Source organism: Rutilus rutilus (genome assembly GCF_951802725.1).
Source record: "Rutilus rutilus genome assembly, chromosome: 11".
Taxonomy (NCBI): Eukaryota; Metazoa; Chordata; class Actinopteri; order Cypriniformes; family Leuciscidae; genus Rutilus; species Rutilus rutilus.
The window spans coordinates 14,345,460-14,360,663 of record NC_140216.1 but is presented as its reverse complement, the minus strand read 5'-3'; the positions used below and the strand labels follow the sequence as shown (position 1 = coordinate 14,360,663).

General features: G+C 37.9%; 2 protein-coding genes across 2 annotated transcripts; both read right to left on the bottom strand.

The window, feature by feature from the left end:
- Positions 1-5,613: 5,613 nt before the first annotated feature.
- LOC311300489 (ras-related and estrogen-regulated growth inhibitor-like protein) lies at positions 5,614-7,716 on the bottom strand. Its single transcript, XM_084424782.1, has 4 exons — positions 7,554-7,716; positions 7,416-7,469; positions 7,239-7,315; positions 5,614-6,916 (listed from the first exon to the last, which is right to left on the bottom strand). The coding sequence occupies exons 1-4, from the start codon at positions 7,666-7,668 to the stop codon at positions 6,500-6,502; spliced, it is 663 nt and encodes a 220-aa protein (XP_084280908.1). The 5' UTR covers positions 7,669-7,716; the 3' UTR covers positions 5,614-6,499.
- A 1,737-nt stretch (positions 7,717-9,453) lies between these two features.
- On the bottom strand, positions 9,454-14,456 carry thap7 (THAP domain containing 7). Its single transcript, XM_084422785.1, has 5 exons — positions 14,345-14,456; positions 13,516-13,595; positions 12,633-12,788; positions 12,356-12,484; positions 9,454-11,639 (listed from the first exon to the last, which is right to left on the bottom strand). The coding sequence occupies exons 2-5, from the start codon at positions 13,593-13,595 to the stop codon at positions 10,109-10,111; spliced, it is 1,896 nt and encodes a 631-aa protein (XP_084278911.1). The 5' UTR covers positions 14,345-14,456; the 3' UTR covers positions 9,454-10,108.
- Between the last annotated feature and the right edge of the window lie 748 nt (positions 14,457-15,204).

Genomic DNA, 15,204 nt, shown 5'->3' with positions numbered 1-15,204 from the left:
AATATACTTTAAAAGAATATACTAAAGTGTGAACTGAATGCAATGTTTTTCAAACACTTAATTCAGTGTTAATTGCCATTTAATTTGATATTAAATGCATTTAGCTAAACTTTATAGTATTTTCCAACCCACTTAAGGACTTAAGTACATCTGTATATCTTATTACAAAATTACTTCTATTTGAAATATGGTTAAAGTGTACTGCTGTATACTGACATATACTGCTGTATTATAGGCTACTTTTTTTTGTATGTCACTTGAATGCCACATATTTAAATATTTAAATATATTTGTAATTACAATTTTTTAATGAAGTTGCAATTTAGTATGTTTAAAATACATTAACTTTAAATTAATATCATATTACATTAATATTTATATCGAATTGCACACTAGAGTTCAAATTATAATCAACTACTTTGCATGTTCTTTAGTTTGCTTGTAAAAACATTAAAATAAGTGTACTTCTTTAAAGCTTGACAAAAGATGAAAACAATAAACAATGTATTTAAATGTATTTTAAAGTAAACCTTTTAACCTGATATTATTACAAAGTGGATGCCAAAAGATATGCTTAATGTCAATGTTACATGTAAAACCGTGTTTTGTTTTGTAATATAAGGGTGCCAATAATTTTGTGATTTGATCAATGCCTTGAAATATATATATATATATATATATATATATATATATATATATATATATATATATATATATATATTGTCACCCATTGAGCATGTTTGGGATGCTCTGGATCGGCGTATACGACAGCGTGTTCCAGGTCCTGCCAATATCCAGCAACTTTGCACAGCCATTGAAGAGGAGTGGACCAACATTCCACAGGCCACAAGCAACAACCTTTTTGTTTTTGTTTTTGTTTTTGTTTTTGTTTTTTGGGACATTTAAAACACATCCTAATTTGCTTATTCATTAGCATAAAGGAAATTATGCACACGTCGTTTCTAGAGACTAGTCTTCCTCTTTTCAGCTCTTATGGACGCAAACCACAATGAAGGATGGAGGGCCCAACTGTTGGAGGCTTTATTGTAGACATTCACAGGGCAAGAAACAAACACAGCAGAACAGTTTAAGATAAGGGAAAACTAATACTTCAATGGATGGAAAGACACAACGAAAGATGCAGATGAACAGAGAAGCACACTGGTAAGATCCAAGGTTGGTTATCCACAGGTTATGCTCATACAGCACACGAAGTAGGATACACTTCAGGTAAATAATGCAAGGGAGCAGTCACACTAGTCCATGGTGAGACTTGTAATGCACAGGAGTTGATATAGTCCATAATGAGCTGAAATGGGTTGCAGGAGAGTCTGATTAGAAGACAGGAGAGCAGGAGCGAAGAGTGGAATAAGATGGAGAGCAGACATCAGCATTAGTTAAGACATTTTACAGTGAAGCACAATATCCGGTAATCAGGCCTCATTGTAATGCCATCACGCAAATTACTCTCCCATCTCATCCCTCTTATTAAATTAAACCTTTCAAATCCAATATATGTACTGCACACATCTTTTCTACATCCTTCTTTCTACATCCTTCTGTTGTAGTTAATATGAGCATGACAGTTTCTAGGACAGGTTTGATGCGATTTATACAAATAAACTATTGTAAATTGTGCATTGTTTATTTATTGTTAATTTAGCATTTTAGATGTTCATGCAATGATGTTTATTCAGATCGTACCATATGATGAAGATCAGAGTGAGGGTGTGTTCACACGACTTGTTTGGTTCGATTAAAACACACTCTGCTGCGACTGCTCTGTTAGTGCGGTTCATTTGAATAAGTGTGAACGCTGTCATCTGAACCCTGGCATGCACTAAACAAACGGACAGAGTCCCATCTTTTCAGGGGGTCTTAATAAGTTTCCAAGCGAACTCTGGTGCGGTTTAACTTAAATATGAATGCAACACGGAGGGAAGACATCTAAACAAAGTAAAAACAGAGCATGATGTCACATAGCCTGACTACGTCAGACTTCGTACTTCCGCTCAATTCCAGTTCGCTTCTGTACTCAGTCTGAGATAGCGACCTATCTCCCCGTTTTCCTCCGGCCTGAAAACAGCCGGCCAATCAACGAACAGAGGGCGGGCTGAGAGCCGTAACGTAGACGCTGATTGTACCGTGGATGCTTAGATTTACTTCACTGCAAAAGTCGTTCACAGCCATGTTCACTCCGGTTTTTCACTCGATGGTTTTGTTTTCGCATCATACATGTGTTTACAGTGGAAGTTTGATGCGGCTGAGCCAGCGCATAACACACGTCATAACCAAACGTTATGTGATTGGCTTACGGGTAACCAAATGATTTTAAACTTCAGACAAGCGCCCCCCCGCGAGAAAGAAAACGCTTTTCAATTACGCCCTTCCAGACTCTGTCTACGAAGCAAAGCGAAGTAGAAGAGTTTGGTATTACCAGGCTAGATGTCACAAGATGTGACCCTAAATAGGACAGAATGCTCAAGAATACCTGGTTTATCTAGTCATAGATATTGCTCATTACAGTTCGGTACAGGCGTCAGAACCACCATCTTCTGTATGTGCAACGGAGGAATTCCTGGTGCTGTTTTGACTCCTTTACACATTTTACACATCAAGATGGTAAAAATACTATCATATTTACACACAAACAACAAGCGCGTTTAGCCCAGCACACAGCAATGTTTTGGATGTTTGGTAAATTCTGTCGCAAAATAAATGTCATAAAATCTAATCTTTGTTATGTATCTTTAGGTTTGGTGTTAAAAATACGCTTTTTGGTCCGGACCAAAAGAACCAAGAGAACCGAACTACAAGAGTGTACACACCCTGAATCTTCCTCAGATAAACTGGGACAAGCTCTAAGTAACTCTACATGGGCAGTAGCAGTTGTGCTTGATTCAAGCACTCTTTCTTCCTGAAGAGCCCTTGACTCCGTGCTCTTCATGCGTACGTACAGGATCCCACATGTACACAGTGTTCAGAGCCTGTCTGTTCCCACAATCCCTCTTGTCCCTGATTCACCTCACACACTTCACCGTGCGCTGAGGTACGAGACCACCAAAAGCCCGAAGGCACTCTTTATCTCTTAAAATGAAATTAGGGAGAGCAGCAAAAGGACAAAGTGAGAGAGAGAGAGACAGACAGATAGAGTTGAAGAGACAATCTTCATTGTTCCCCTGCCTCCATGGTCGGGAACCTTGAGATGTTTTTATCTCGCGTAAGGGCAAATGAGGATGCAGACATGGCCTTGATATCGGGGCTTTTCTACGTTAGAGAGAGAGATTTTAGAGATTTTATCAGTTTAAATGCCAAAACATGAACACAGGCTATGAAAGTGCACTGACATTATCAGTCCAAAACATTTGAAGACGTTTGGCGAAAAGAGTTTTGAATAAGAAAATTCAAAATTCACAGTTATAATGTGTGATTTAGTAAAAGGCTAATATGATCAGCATTTACTGTTATATATTCTCCTTTTAAGAACGTGAATTCCAAACACACTGAGATGGGGCTGAAATAATGGTGTTCTTTAAGGTAGGTAAAGGTTTTAAAAATGAACCGGAAGTTTTCTTCTGTTTTCTTTTGTATTGTGATATACACCTGAGTGTAACGGATTACTGAAAACAAAATGTTGATGGTTGCAGTCATTTGTGGAAGTTTTAAGTGGACTAAACCACTGCATATGTCACCATAGAGAAGTCTATTGCACCAGAAGATTGAGGAATGACATTTTTATAAAAAATTACAAGGATTTTTTTTTTTAAAGGAAACATACGCATGGATGAATTGTTATTCACGAGTTCACACTTACATACAGTTTGAGGGGGTAAAGTTTAATGTGTATTTGGCCTGCTGTCCAGATGTGTCCGTTCATCTGTCCGGAAAAGCCCCAGATGTGGACTCCCAATGTTTCTGATGCTTACAGCCCTGGCACTTTGTGCTTTAGGTGGGAAAATATGATTTCCTGAAAGCTCAAAGGTAACCTTTAAAAAAAATGAAATGAGAAAATGTTAAAAAATGGCACCATTTCCTGAGAAAGACCCACTTATTGTTGCCTCTGCTGTGAAAGCATGATGAAATATGCCAGAAAATGATGCCCCATGGCACACTGTGAATATTCATGCGTATGCTTGTGTGTAAACGTTAGCGTACACATGGTTGTAGGAGGAATTCAGGCTGGTGTGTCACTAGGCGTACTATGGACGGAGACACGTCTGTGTTAGTGATGTCATTATCACTGACGAGGGTTATTGTGGTGCTCATAGCAACAGCTTTCACAGTCTCAGTCAGCTCCCCCGCAAAGCGCCCACTTGCCTAGAGGGGGGCAATGTCAGAAAGACCCAGCTGCCCCTTTCTCTTTCTCAATCTTTTTTTCCCACTTTTCTTTCTTTTCCCTTTTCTTCAGTATAGTCATACTCTAATTCACTATTACAAATTGTTTTTTTTCTAAAGCGTGGACAAGCAAATTGGTTCTTTTTGCCTCCTCGAAGCCTTTGAAATGTGGAAAACGTGCATAAGTACTGTTTATGCTTTAGGTTTCATATATATATATATATATATATATATATATATATTTAAGAGTCAATATATTGGCCACAGTCTGGTTTATATTATACACATTTTCATTGCACTAATTTTTGGTGTCATTACCAATGTGTATCATGTGTTGATTAGTCATATTTTTGTGTAGGAACAGTAAAGTCATGTACAGAGTCCCATGCACATAACTGCCAGCAATGGGCCATACATGTGATCTGATCCGCTCCAAGCTTGCTTACATGTGAATGAATGTGATGCTCAGGTGTCTGAACTTGGGACACAACAGCTTTACTTCCATTATAGGGCCAGGAAGATTACCTCTTTATTTACACAAGGGAAAAATGGGTAGTTTTACAAAAGTGCTCAGGTGACAAGAGGAAGTGACTTCACAGAACTAAGATTAAGATTGACTGAGCATGGTCACTTATTCGTGTTTAGGGTTTAAGACTGAAGATTGAATTTTTGTAGTTTCATTTCTTTAATCCTTAATTTTATACCCTAAGTCATACACATAATGTGTGATGATCTTGATCTTACAAAAAACGTATTTAACAGGTGAGAAAAATACAGTGCACACTAGGTCAGCTATAGTAAGCATAAATATTAATATGAATAAAACTGACAGCATGTGGTCTTTGCAAGCAGATTGAGTGTCAGTCCTTATTTAGTCTACTAGGTTGCTCCCTGTTAACAATTTGGTTCTAAACACATTTCAATCACAAGGTCTGTTTTCCAGGATTTTTGCTTGCCAACTTTGTGGATACCAGTGAATCCAGTAACATCTGAAATGTGTGTGCTGTTGCCGATTATCCATTGAGCACAGACATTGTCCAGCACCACAATCTTGAAATAATATATTAAGGATGTATTTGTCAATAGTCTAAATAGTAACTAGAATCAGTTATTAACTGGAAGCAACGAGGCAAATCGCCAGTTTAAGACACATTCAAACTGCAGATTCTAAAGGCTGCATTACTGCTATTGGGATTACATTTGGCAAGATGCATTATCACATGCTTATTTAACAGAACAGCACATTGTGTTGTAACTATACCTAAAAAGGCAACAGAATTCAAATATTTGTCATGTTTTATTATAAAACAATATTAGCATATGGTTTTACACTTGCAATATATACACAATCATCTGTGTGTTTGACAGTTAGCAACACCAATGTATCAAATGAAACTGATAGGACTTTAAAAATACATTATACTCAAAACAGTTAAGGATCAACCATGGTAAAAGTGGGCATAATTTTGAAAGAAATTTTTTTCTTCAAATTTTAGCACTTTATTTGACCATTATCCATGGACTTAGAAACAAAACAACTTAAATAATCTGAATATTTTCACACACACACAAAAAAAAAATGCTACATTGTCACATTATTCATGTATCGTTTGTTGGAGGCCACATTTTACAACCCGTCTCATTTAATTGCATAGGGCCTAAGAAGCACTGAGCCAACAATTGCACTTATTAGCTACAAGTACAAGGAGAGAACTGTCAGATATAGATATATAAAAAACAAACAGAGTGAGCAATGAGACCTAATACTATTAGTATTCTTAAATCTACCTTGAACATTCTTAGAACATTCAGGAATTTGGGGCCTTTCACACAAGACACGTTTCTTCATTCAAAAACAGAACGAAGCAATAAAACATGAGGGGTCTAGAGACATTTTTGTTGTTGAGCTACTTTTAACTTGACACGTGCCTTAAGTGATGCTCATGGTGTGAGGTGGCAAAAAAACAGCAACATAATGGCCAAAGATGTCTGTCCATACATAGGCCAACCAAAAACAGCACAGATGGAACACCGTGTGAATGGCCCCTAAGATTGTCAACTTGCAAAAATCCAGTTGAGATCAATAATCAGTCTTTGTTCCAATATGGATTTCATAAAGGGATTTTCCATGATTCTTCCACCGCTTTAAAGGGGAAACGTGAAACTATTCAGTCCTCTTCCTTCCAAATACGGCCGACATGCTCCTCACGATACCCTTGAAGCCTGCGGTGCCCTTCTTGAGTGCCCTTGCCTCTCGGATGAGCTCAAACAGTTCGTGAAACACCATCAGCACTCCGTGGTACGTCTCAGCAGCGGAGACCTCAAAAAACCCACAGTCCGCCGAGAGCGCCAGCAGCCGGCCCTCCTCACTTGACACTGTACGTCGGTGCTGGAGGTCTCTCTTATTCCCCACAATGATGATCTGAGCTGTGCTGGCCAGTTTTTGCTTGGCTTGTCGTATGCACTGCACTTGTTGCCGCACCACATTGAAGCTGGCGCGGTCACAGATGCTGTAAACAAGGATATAGCCATCCGTCCACTGCAGCTGTCTGTCGCTAATGTATCCTGACTCCTCTCCATTCTGAAATAAGAGATTTATCAATTAATTCTATTCACTTATTTACTCCAATTGCAGATTTCAGCTTTATCAGCAACTATTCAGTAGGTACTTAGTTACTATCCCCAAAAGCTACTATTCTAATTAGTCATTTATTAGGCTAGTATTTTTTTTAGATGCTAGTAGCCTACACATATACATCCCAACTGATAGTTGCAATTGATTTATTTAATAAACTGTATTTCTAGATAGATAGTAGTTTTAAGGAATAAATGTTAAAATCGCTTGCCATACTACTGCCGTGCAAAAAACTTTCAATCATTGAAATTGGCAAAAAGATGCTTACCTGATGGCAAAGCGAGTCCCATATGTTGAAACAAATATCACGTCCGTCGATCTTGTCAGTATGGCTGTATATTGATTCTGTAAAAGAAAAAGAATAAGTTAAGCAAAACGAATGGTATTTTACTGCAAATTACAATGTGGATCAAGACAAGAGAGTGATAATCATTAAGCTATTTACCTATATCTCCATATTCTCCAATGAACCGCCTCGTTAGAAAGCGCACGGTAAGGGCTGTGAAGAATAAACAGAGATGGTTAGAGCTGCAATTCAGACTGTAAATTAAGGTACAGGAAATATGGTTGCTGCAGAACTTACCAGATTTTCCAACGTTCTCAGCTCCAAGTAACAAAATGTTGGCCTCCACTTTCTGCTGGTTGCCTTCCATTGTTTTGCTGCTGTGGCGAATGCGTGATTTCACTTGAACAACCATTGGTAGATAGTACAGGCTGTCGGTAGAGTCCCACAGTGTGCAGGTGTTGAGCGTACCGAAGCGCACTAGATGCGTGGTTAAATAGGCTCAATATGCCTGGGCGGGGCTTCCTCTCAAGACTGACCAATCAGAGCGAAGAGCGTCTGTTGTGTTTGGCTCACTTTTAGTAGAATACATTTTATTTTGGCTCACAATTTAGTAGAATACATTTTCTCTACGCACAACACAGGAAAACATTATTTTTACAAGTTCAGTATTTAAGATAAATAAAAAGCAAAAAAAGCATTTGTATCGAATGTACCATTGTGAAGTAAGTAATAGGCTATAAAATATGCATGAAGCGGACGGCACGTTTTTTTTTTTTTTTTTTTTTTAAATATCAACAATAATAGGCTACATTGACTGGTGAATAACATTAATTATTATAATTATAACTCAGGGTTCATCATATTTCAGCAACATTGTAAGTAGCAACTGAGGTTCTTGTCAAGGCATGACACCAATCCAGCGAAGGGCTATGAATTGCAAATGCTTCTAAATGAGATGATCTTTAGCAACTAATTACGACTACATTAAATTAGCAATACAACACAGACATATAGCCCTTCTTTATCTGCCATGGCAAACGCTTTTTCATGACAATAAGTAGTTCTTCAGCTGCCACGGCCTTCATTAACCGATAAATGACAATTTTCTTTAAATTACATTGTTCAGATCCTGCTCTAAACCTCATTGCTGTAAGCATACTATGAATTCTTTGATCGTTTATCTGCAAACTCTGTGTCAATTTCTTTTTTTTTTACATCAACATACTCTGATAATTATTAAAGAGCGACGCCAAGTGGTGTGTGCGAACATTTCTACTTCAGTTAGAAGCACGATACTGGGTATAGTAGCCTCCTGGTGGTCACATTAACAAATGACGGGGAATAAAGCACATTTTAGAAATGGCTGCAACAGAACAAATAGATCTAAATTGGTCTAAAATACATTAGCCTATACTGCAAGTGAGTTTTTTTAATGAGAGGAAATTCACATTATGGTAATAAGGGCCATTATGGTAATATTGTCCATTGTTACATTTAAATTGACCTTACGGTCACCATGTCCTACGTGCAATATGCGCCTTCAGTGAAATAGACATGCTTTATCTCCTTTATTCAGCATCTGCAGATGGACAGTATTCACAGAATTCTGAAGAAAACAGAATCAAGCCTACTCCACATCAAACAACTCAACTAAAAAAAGGCCTATAATATATCATCAGATTGTTTGGACTACAGCCTAATACTGTTTAACTGAGATAAAAAAAAATTGCTGGGGTGATAATAATATAATGGAGTGTTTAAAATTTAAAGCTGGGTGCTGAGATGTTGACCTGGGCAGAGAGAGAAGATCCCCGAGTGGTTGTGGGTTTTATTATAATTTGAGGTAATTTGTAAATACTCAGTATCTGAGTGAGAAAGTAACAAACACGTTGCAAAATAATGGAACTTCAATTGTTAAAAAACTACCAGCAGAAAAACATGTAAATTGAATGATAGAAACAACTTGATTTTTTTAATCACATAAGTCAACCCAGCCCCTCTCTTGCTTTGTGAATTGAAGAACAAAATTAGGGAGGCTTTTTACTTTATCACTAACCTGAAAATTAAGTCTGCCTTATTATAGGCCAAAGGCGACATTGTCAATGAAAAATATTCCCTATAAGATGTTTATGTTACCATTGAAAAGTTTAGGATTGGTAAGATTCAGGTCTCTCATGCTCACCTCATGCTCAAAATATGCATTTATTTAATCAAAACAGAGTAAAAAGAACATTAATACTGTGAAATATTATTCCAATTTGATGCTGATTTGGTGCTCAAAAAAAAAAAAAAATCTTATTATCAATGTTGAAAATAGTTGTGCTGCTATACATTTTTCAGGATGTTTGACAAACAGAAAGTAGAAAAATTGCATTTATTTTTCCTATTCTTCATGAAAGCAAAACTTGATCATTACAGTTGAGGGAACAAACAATTGTTTCAAAACCTACTACATAATGGGTGTTCATGGGTATGAATGTGACTGGGAAGAATAATGGAGTAGGTTTCAAACCTGAATTCAAATTAGTTCCCAAGTTCTTTTAGCTTTTAACTGTAATTTTAGCCTTTTTGAACACAGTCAATGTCAGGAAAAAATTATTTATCTGTATTATTGAATCCAATTACTAAACATTTCCAAACATACACATTTAGTAGCCAAAGAGTTTTATTGAATTATGACTTTCCAATTAAAATACCGCTGTATTAAATGTCTATTAATCAACATTCTGCCAACATATGAAAATGATGCTGATGTCTTTCATACATATTAGCCAAAGTCAACTGAAGAGTCCGTTCATGTTCTGTAAGTGGAGAATAAAACCATTAGATAGTAATGTAACAAGAGAGACATATCAGTCAATAAACTCGCTGCTAAGCTGAAGCTGAAACCCCTCTAAATGTTCCTTCAGTCTCTCCCTGACATCTCCCCCCACTGCTGTGTGCCTCAGGTCCGACTGGTGTGTGAGCTGTCCGTTTTCCCACCCCGTAGATGTCAGTATCATGGAATCACACTTCACAGTCACTCCATCCCTTTCTTCGGTGGCCTTTGAATGAAATCTATCCAATATGGCCTGAGGCTGCACAGTCTCAACGTCGACTCTGTTCCTTTCCCCTGTTTCAGTAACAACTGGCATCAGTAGGACATGATCATCAGTCTTTTCCTGTACCCAGAAAAACTGCTGTCCCTCTCCCTGCTCGATTTCCATTTCGCTCTTTTCCTTTGTGGCGGGGTCAGTGAGAAGAAGTTGTTGATGCGGATGAAGCACTTGGATTTGCTGTAGCTGGAATGGTGAAGAAGTTTCCTGTATTGTTGCCGAGTATTGAATAGGTCCAGGCGCAGTGTGCATGTCAGTCTGTGGATGAAGTAGAGCGAGTTCCTGGATAGCTTCTGCATTATCGTGGAGCTCAAGAGATGCTTCCTCCTCTGTGTTCAATTGATGCGGTTGCAATTCCATGGTGACCATCTGCATTGTGTCCTCATTCTCTGCGCTCTCACAGTAATATAAGTAGTAGCTTTGTTGCTCCACAGGTGCCACATCAGTCCTAGAGTTCTCTGGCTTTTGTTCTTTGAGCACCTTTGCTTTCCTTTTGACTTCCTGGATTCTCTTAGGTTTATGTCTTGCCTGAGATCCTTGAACCTCATCAGGTCCTAGAGTTGAATCTTTGTACCCACTTATTTTGTTTCCTTCATTGTCCCTTCCGCAATAAAAACAGCACCCTTCTTCTTCTTCCGCTGTGACTTTTGCCCTCGTCTGTCCCTGTCCGTTCCATCCCTCAGCGAGAAGATCTATTTCATCAGTTGTGCCTTCATTTGCACTCTCCTCCAATCCCTCAAGATTGCAACCTCTCTCCACCTTCGTCCCTTGTCCCTTTTGAGCAGCCCAGCTTGAAAACCTACCTCCTCGGGCCTCCTTCCCTTTCACCCCGTCTCGTGAGCGAGATAGGGTACTCCTAAGTCGGTTCTCTCTGAGGCGCAGCAGTGCGTGGCGCAGGCGGTTCTCCCGCCGGCGGGCGGCACTCAGAAGACGCAACGCTTTTTCCAAGCTGTCGATTGCTTTGTCGTAGCGCTTTCGCCACACTAGAGGGCACAACTGAGCGTAGTTGTGCTCTTTCGGCAAGTAAAAGCCAGGAGGCGGGGGGAGACGCTTCATGTAACAGGATGGAGAAGGTGGACGTGGAGAAGGTTGAGGAGAAGAGGGGTCAGGAGATTGTTCATCTAATAATGTCTCTTCAGAAGTTTGAGGAGCCTCAGATGAAGGCTGCCCATGCTTATCCTCCCCTTCGCCTTTTTCACACTCATTATCTGCTACTTTTTGCACCACAGTCTCATTGTTGAAGATCTCATGGCTTTCTGATCCTTCATTATCATTGGAGTTCTTGACACTGAAAAAAATTAAGCACAGCTTTAGATGTCATTTTTATAATTCTATTGTCTTTTGAACTTTCTATTCATCAAAGAAACTGTTTTCAACATTGATAATAATAATGAATGTTTTCTGAGCATCAAATCCGCATATTAGAATGATTTCTGAAGGATCATGTGACATTGAAGACTGGAGTAATGATGCTGAAAATTCAACTTTGACCACAGGAATAAATTACATTTGAAAATATATTAAAATAGAAAACAGTTATTTTAATTTGGCATAATATTTAACAATATTACAGTTTTTTTTTGTAACTACACATTTGTAATGATGAAGTTGCAATTTATTACATTTAATATTGAATAACACATTATAGTTAAAATCAAGTACCTGTAGTACATATTAAAAACGTGCGTTTTTGTAAGAAAATGATTCATATTAATAACTTTAAAACTATAATCACTGGCTTCCGGTAAAGTGATCTTTCGATGAACGTGGAAGCACATACATAGGATAGAGCAAAACAAAACACCAGTCACGAATTAGAAGTCTAAAAGGAGAATTTTTAAAGAGAAATGTCAGGGTAGCTTCATTTGTTACCCAGCCCTATTTGTTTGAACCGCGAGAGGCGTCTACTCTCACCTAAGCTTACGCATAGGGTCATACATAGGGTCAGAGTTCACTATAGCACAATAAATATCTTTTTTTTTTTTTTTAGCTTTAGGTACCCACCTGATACGTTTATCCACATTTCGAGGTCTGCCTCTCCGTTTCGTTGCACATTTCCCAGCAGTGCCTCTTTCATGAGGCTGAATTTCAAATACAGTGGGAATCGCATCATCCTTCAGTCTGCGATAGCCACTAAAAAATAAAAAAAAATAAAGAAAAAGAGGCATCAACATTATTTTCTAATCTTCTAAATATATTGTATTTTTAACAGCAGAATTAAACGTAAAGTTTTTTTGGTCATTGCTTCTATGAAAAGTTATGAGTCTGATAAGCAGCAGACCTGACTCCAGAGAGTTCAAAGCTATCAGGGGAGAAGTGTTTAGAACAGAAATAGATGAAACCACTCTGGGGGTCCCACTGGCCTTTTCCCTCAGGGCCTTTGCGATGAGAGTTGATAATCCAAGTTGTGCGGCGAGGGTTTCCCTTCTTTGGCAACCTGGAAAATGTAACATCATAAACAATATTGACAAGTTAAGATCATTTAATTACCCCCTTGAGCAACTGCAGCTGAGACATATTTTATTCTTTTACACTCTTTTTCAACAGACAAAACAAGAATATGGACAATAAGTTGAGACCAATGCAAATTATTATTAACAATCCCATGTAGTTAAGTGAACTGATCACTAGGGGGCAGATATTAATCATTAAAGTTTCTCTTGAGCTGACCAAGATGTTGGCAGTTCTCAAACTATTAGACTGTAGATCACATACACTTTCTATTGTAATTGTCATTTTTAAAATCAGCTTTTTAATGCTTAATCAAAATTAAACCACCTGTGTCAGTGTAAATATAAACATGTTATACCAGGGGTTCCTCAAACTCGGTCCTGGAGGGCCACTGTCCTGCAGAGTTTAGCTCCAACCCTGATCAAACACACCTGAGCAAGCTAATCAATGTCTTCAGGATCACTAGAAACTCACAGGTAGTTGTGTTTGATCAGGGTTGGAGCTAAACTCTGCAGGACAGCGCCCCTCCAGGACCGAGTTTGAGGAACCCTGTGTTATACAGTAGTTGTTCAGCTGGTTCCCAACTTGTTGGTCACAGGTCTGTTCTGTTAGGGTCATGAACAGAAGTAAGAAAAAGGTCTGAATGCAAATAATAAAATATTCAGTCAGTTTTTCAACATGGCCACTACTGATTTGGAAACATTTATATGCACCTGTGAAAAGTGATTCCAGATTTCCGGACGTCTTTTGTGTCTCTTGACTTGCAACCTACAGCAGAGCAGTGTCTGGGCATCTAGGGGAAAAACAAAAACAAAAAACAAACAAAAAACTCTTTTTTACTCCTTTTTTAATCACACACATTTACCTAATAGCTTTTAATTATCTGATTAAATTAGATTAGATTTAATTAAATGAGATCAGATGTAACTTATCAAATGTTACTAGCCTACCACCTGTCAATAAGATGGGGTTAAATGTAAATTGCAAAAAAAACCATAAACAAAATACAAGTTAAAATACAATAAAACTAAATGAACATAAGTATAATAATAAAGACAACACCAATAATAGTAATAATAATAATAAATTAATAAGGAAAAACTACATAAATTAAAAATTCAATTCTGCATGCATCATATTCATCAGTCATTTTATTATTTATTTTAGATTTTCAGAATTAACACGTTTTCCTGTTCTGAATTACTTAAAATTGCATGCCAGTTCATATGGTGGTAAAAGGCCCTATATCGTAAACTGTTTTGTTGTAGCAGTCTTTCAAGCAGCCGACTATCGGCGACAGATCGCTCGTATCGATGTGACTTGATGTCAGCTCACGTATGTGATGTGTTTGAGGCTGCAGTGTCGTCTTTTTAGGTAACTACATAGCATGCTGCTAAAACAGCCGATACTTAAGTCAGCAGCTGACATGTTGCTCATTTGAAAACAATATAAACCCAGACTACAGAATAAAAATGCGGGCTGCTTTTCTAGTAAAGAATATTCTCAGCAATTTCTGTCTTTAAGATCATCCTTTAAACTCACCACAAAGGCCTGCGACCTCACGCAGATGGCCGTCTTCTTCTTCCTAGGCGCTGTAGATTAGACCCGCCTTTCGGCAGCAGCCAATCACAGCTATGTATTACTCTGACGTTGCGATATTAGGACGTAAGTTTGCCTTTTTGAAGGGACAACGCTGATATTTCCTTATTGGCATGCTAATTTGGAATTGTTTTAAAATGTTATTTTGGAACTACAGAAATAGGCTAACTACGCTTGCATTAACCACAACAATTAAAAATAAAACCCCGTGTTTCTGTCACAATTTTGAAACAAATGCCGTTTGAGTTTATACTGATCTTATTACATTTATTTACTTATTACAAAATGTAAAATATTCCAGTCATTTGTAGGTGGCATTGTGGAACTATTGCCAGTAAATTCAGTGATGGTGAATCTTTTGTGAGACTTATTTTAAAATGCCAACAGTCTCTAATAAACGTGCACATGTGTGTGCCTTTCGCTTGTTTGCATTTCTTAGTACTTAGAACACAGCCCCCCACCCCCCTTATTAAAAAACAAACAAACAAAAACACTGTGCTAGTTTAGCCTAAGTCTTAAAGTGGTGTGCATGATACAGAGAGGTTGCTGAATGCATTTCAGCTCAGCTGATGTGTGAAATGCTGAAGCTCAGAAACATACTTAAAAACCACAGACACTTAAATGTATCACATCAATTGGCCTTCTTAGAAATACAATGGAAACCCTGCAGTTTTAATGCATGAGAAAAAATATTAACTGAACAGTATTTCAGTTTTTCTTGCATTGTTGATGAATAAGAGATGTGATGGATGAAGCAAAATTTTCGTGATTTAAGGAGCACAATTTAGGTCCTACATATAGCC

Excerpts from the sequence above, each read along its gene's own strand:
- LOC311300489 (XM_084424782.1), bottom strand. The coding sequence starts at position 7,668 with ATGGTTGTTCAAGTGAAATCACGCATTCGCCACAGCAGCAAAACAATG. Across the intron at positions 7,470-7,553 it reads TGAGAACGTTGGAAAATCTG|CCCTTACCGTGCGCTTTCTA; the intron begins GTAAGTTCTGCA and ends TATTCTTCACAG. Across the intron at positions 7,316-7,415 it reads TGGAGAATATGGAGATATAG|AATCAATATACAGCCATACT; the intron begins GTAAATAGCTTA and ends TTTCTTTTACAG.
- thap7 (XM_084422785.1), bottom strand. The coding sequence starts at position 13,595 with ATGCCCAGACACTGCTCTGCTGTAGGTTGCAAGTCAAGAGACACAAAA. Across the intron at positions 12,789-13,515 it reads TCTGGAATCACTTTTCACAG|GTTGCCAAAGAAGGGAAACC; the intron begins GTGCATATAAAT and ends TACATTTTCCAG. Across the intron at positions 12,485-12,632 it reads TTTGAACTCTCTGGAGTCAG|TGGCTATCGCAGACTGAAGG; the intron begins GTCTGCTGCTTA and ends TTTATTTTTTAG.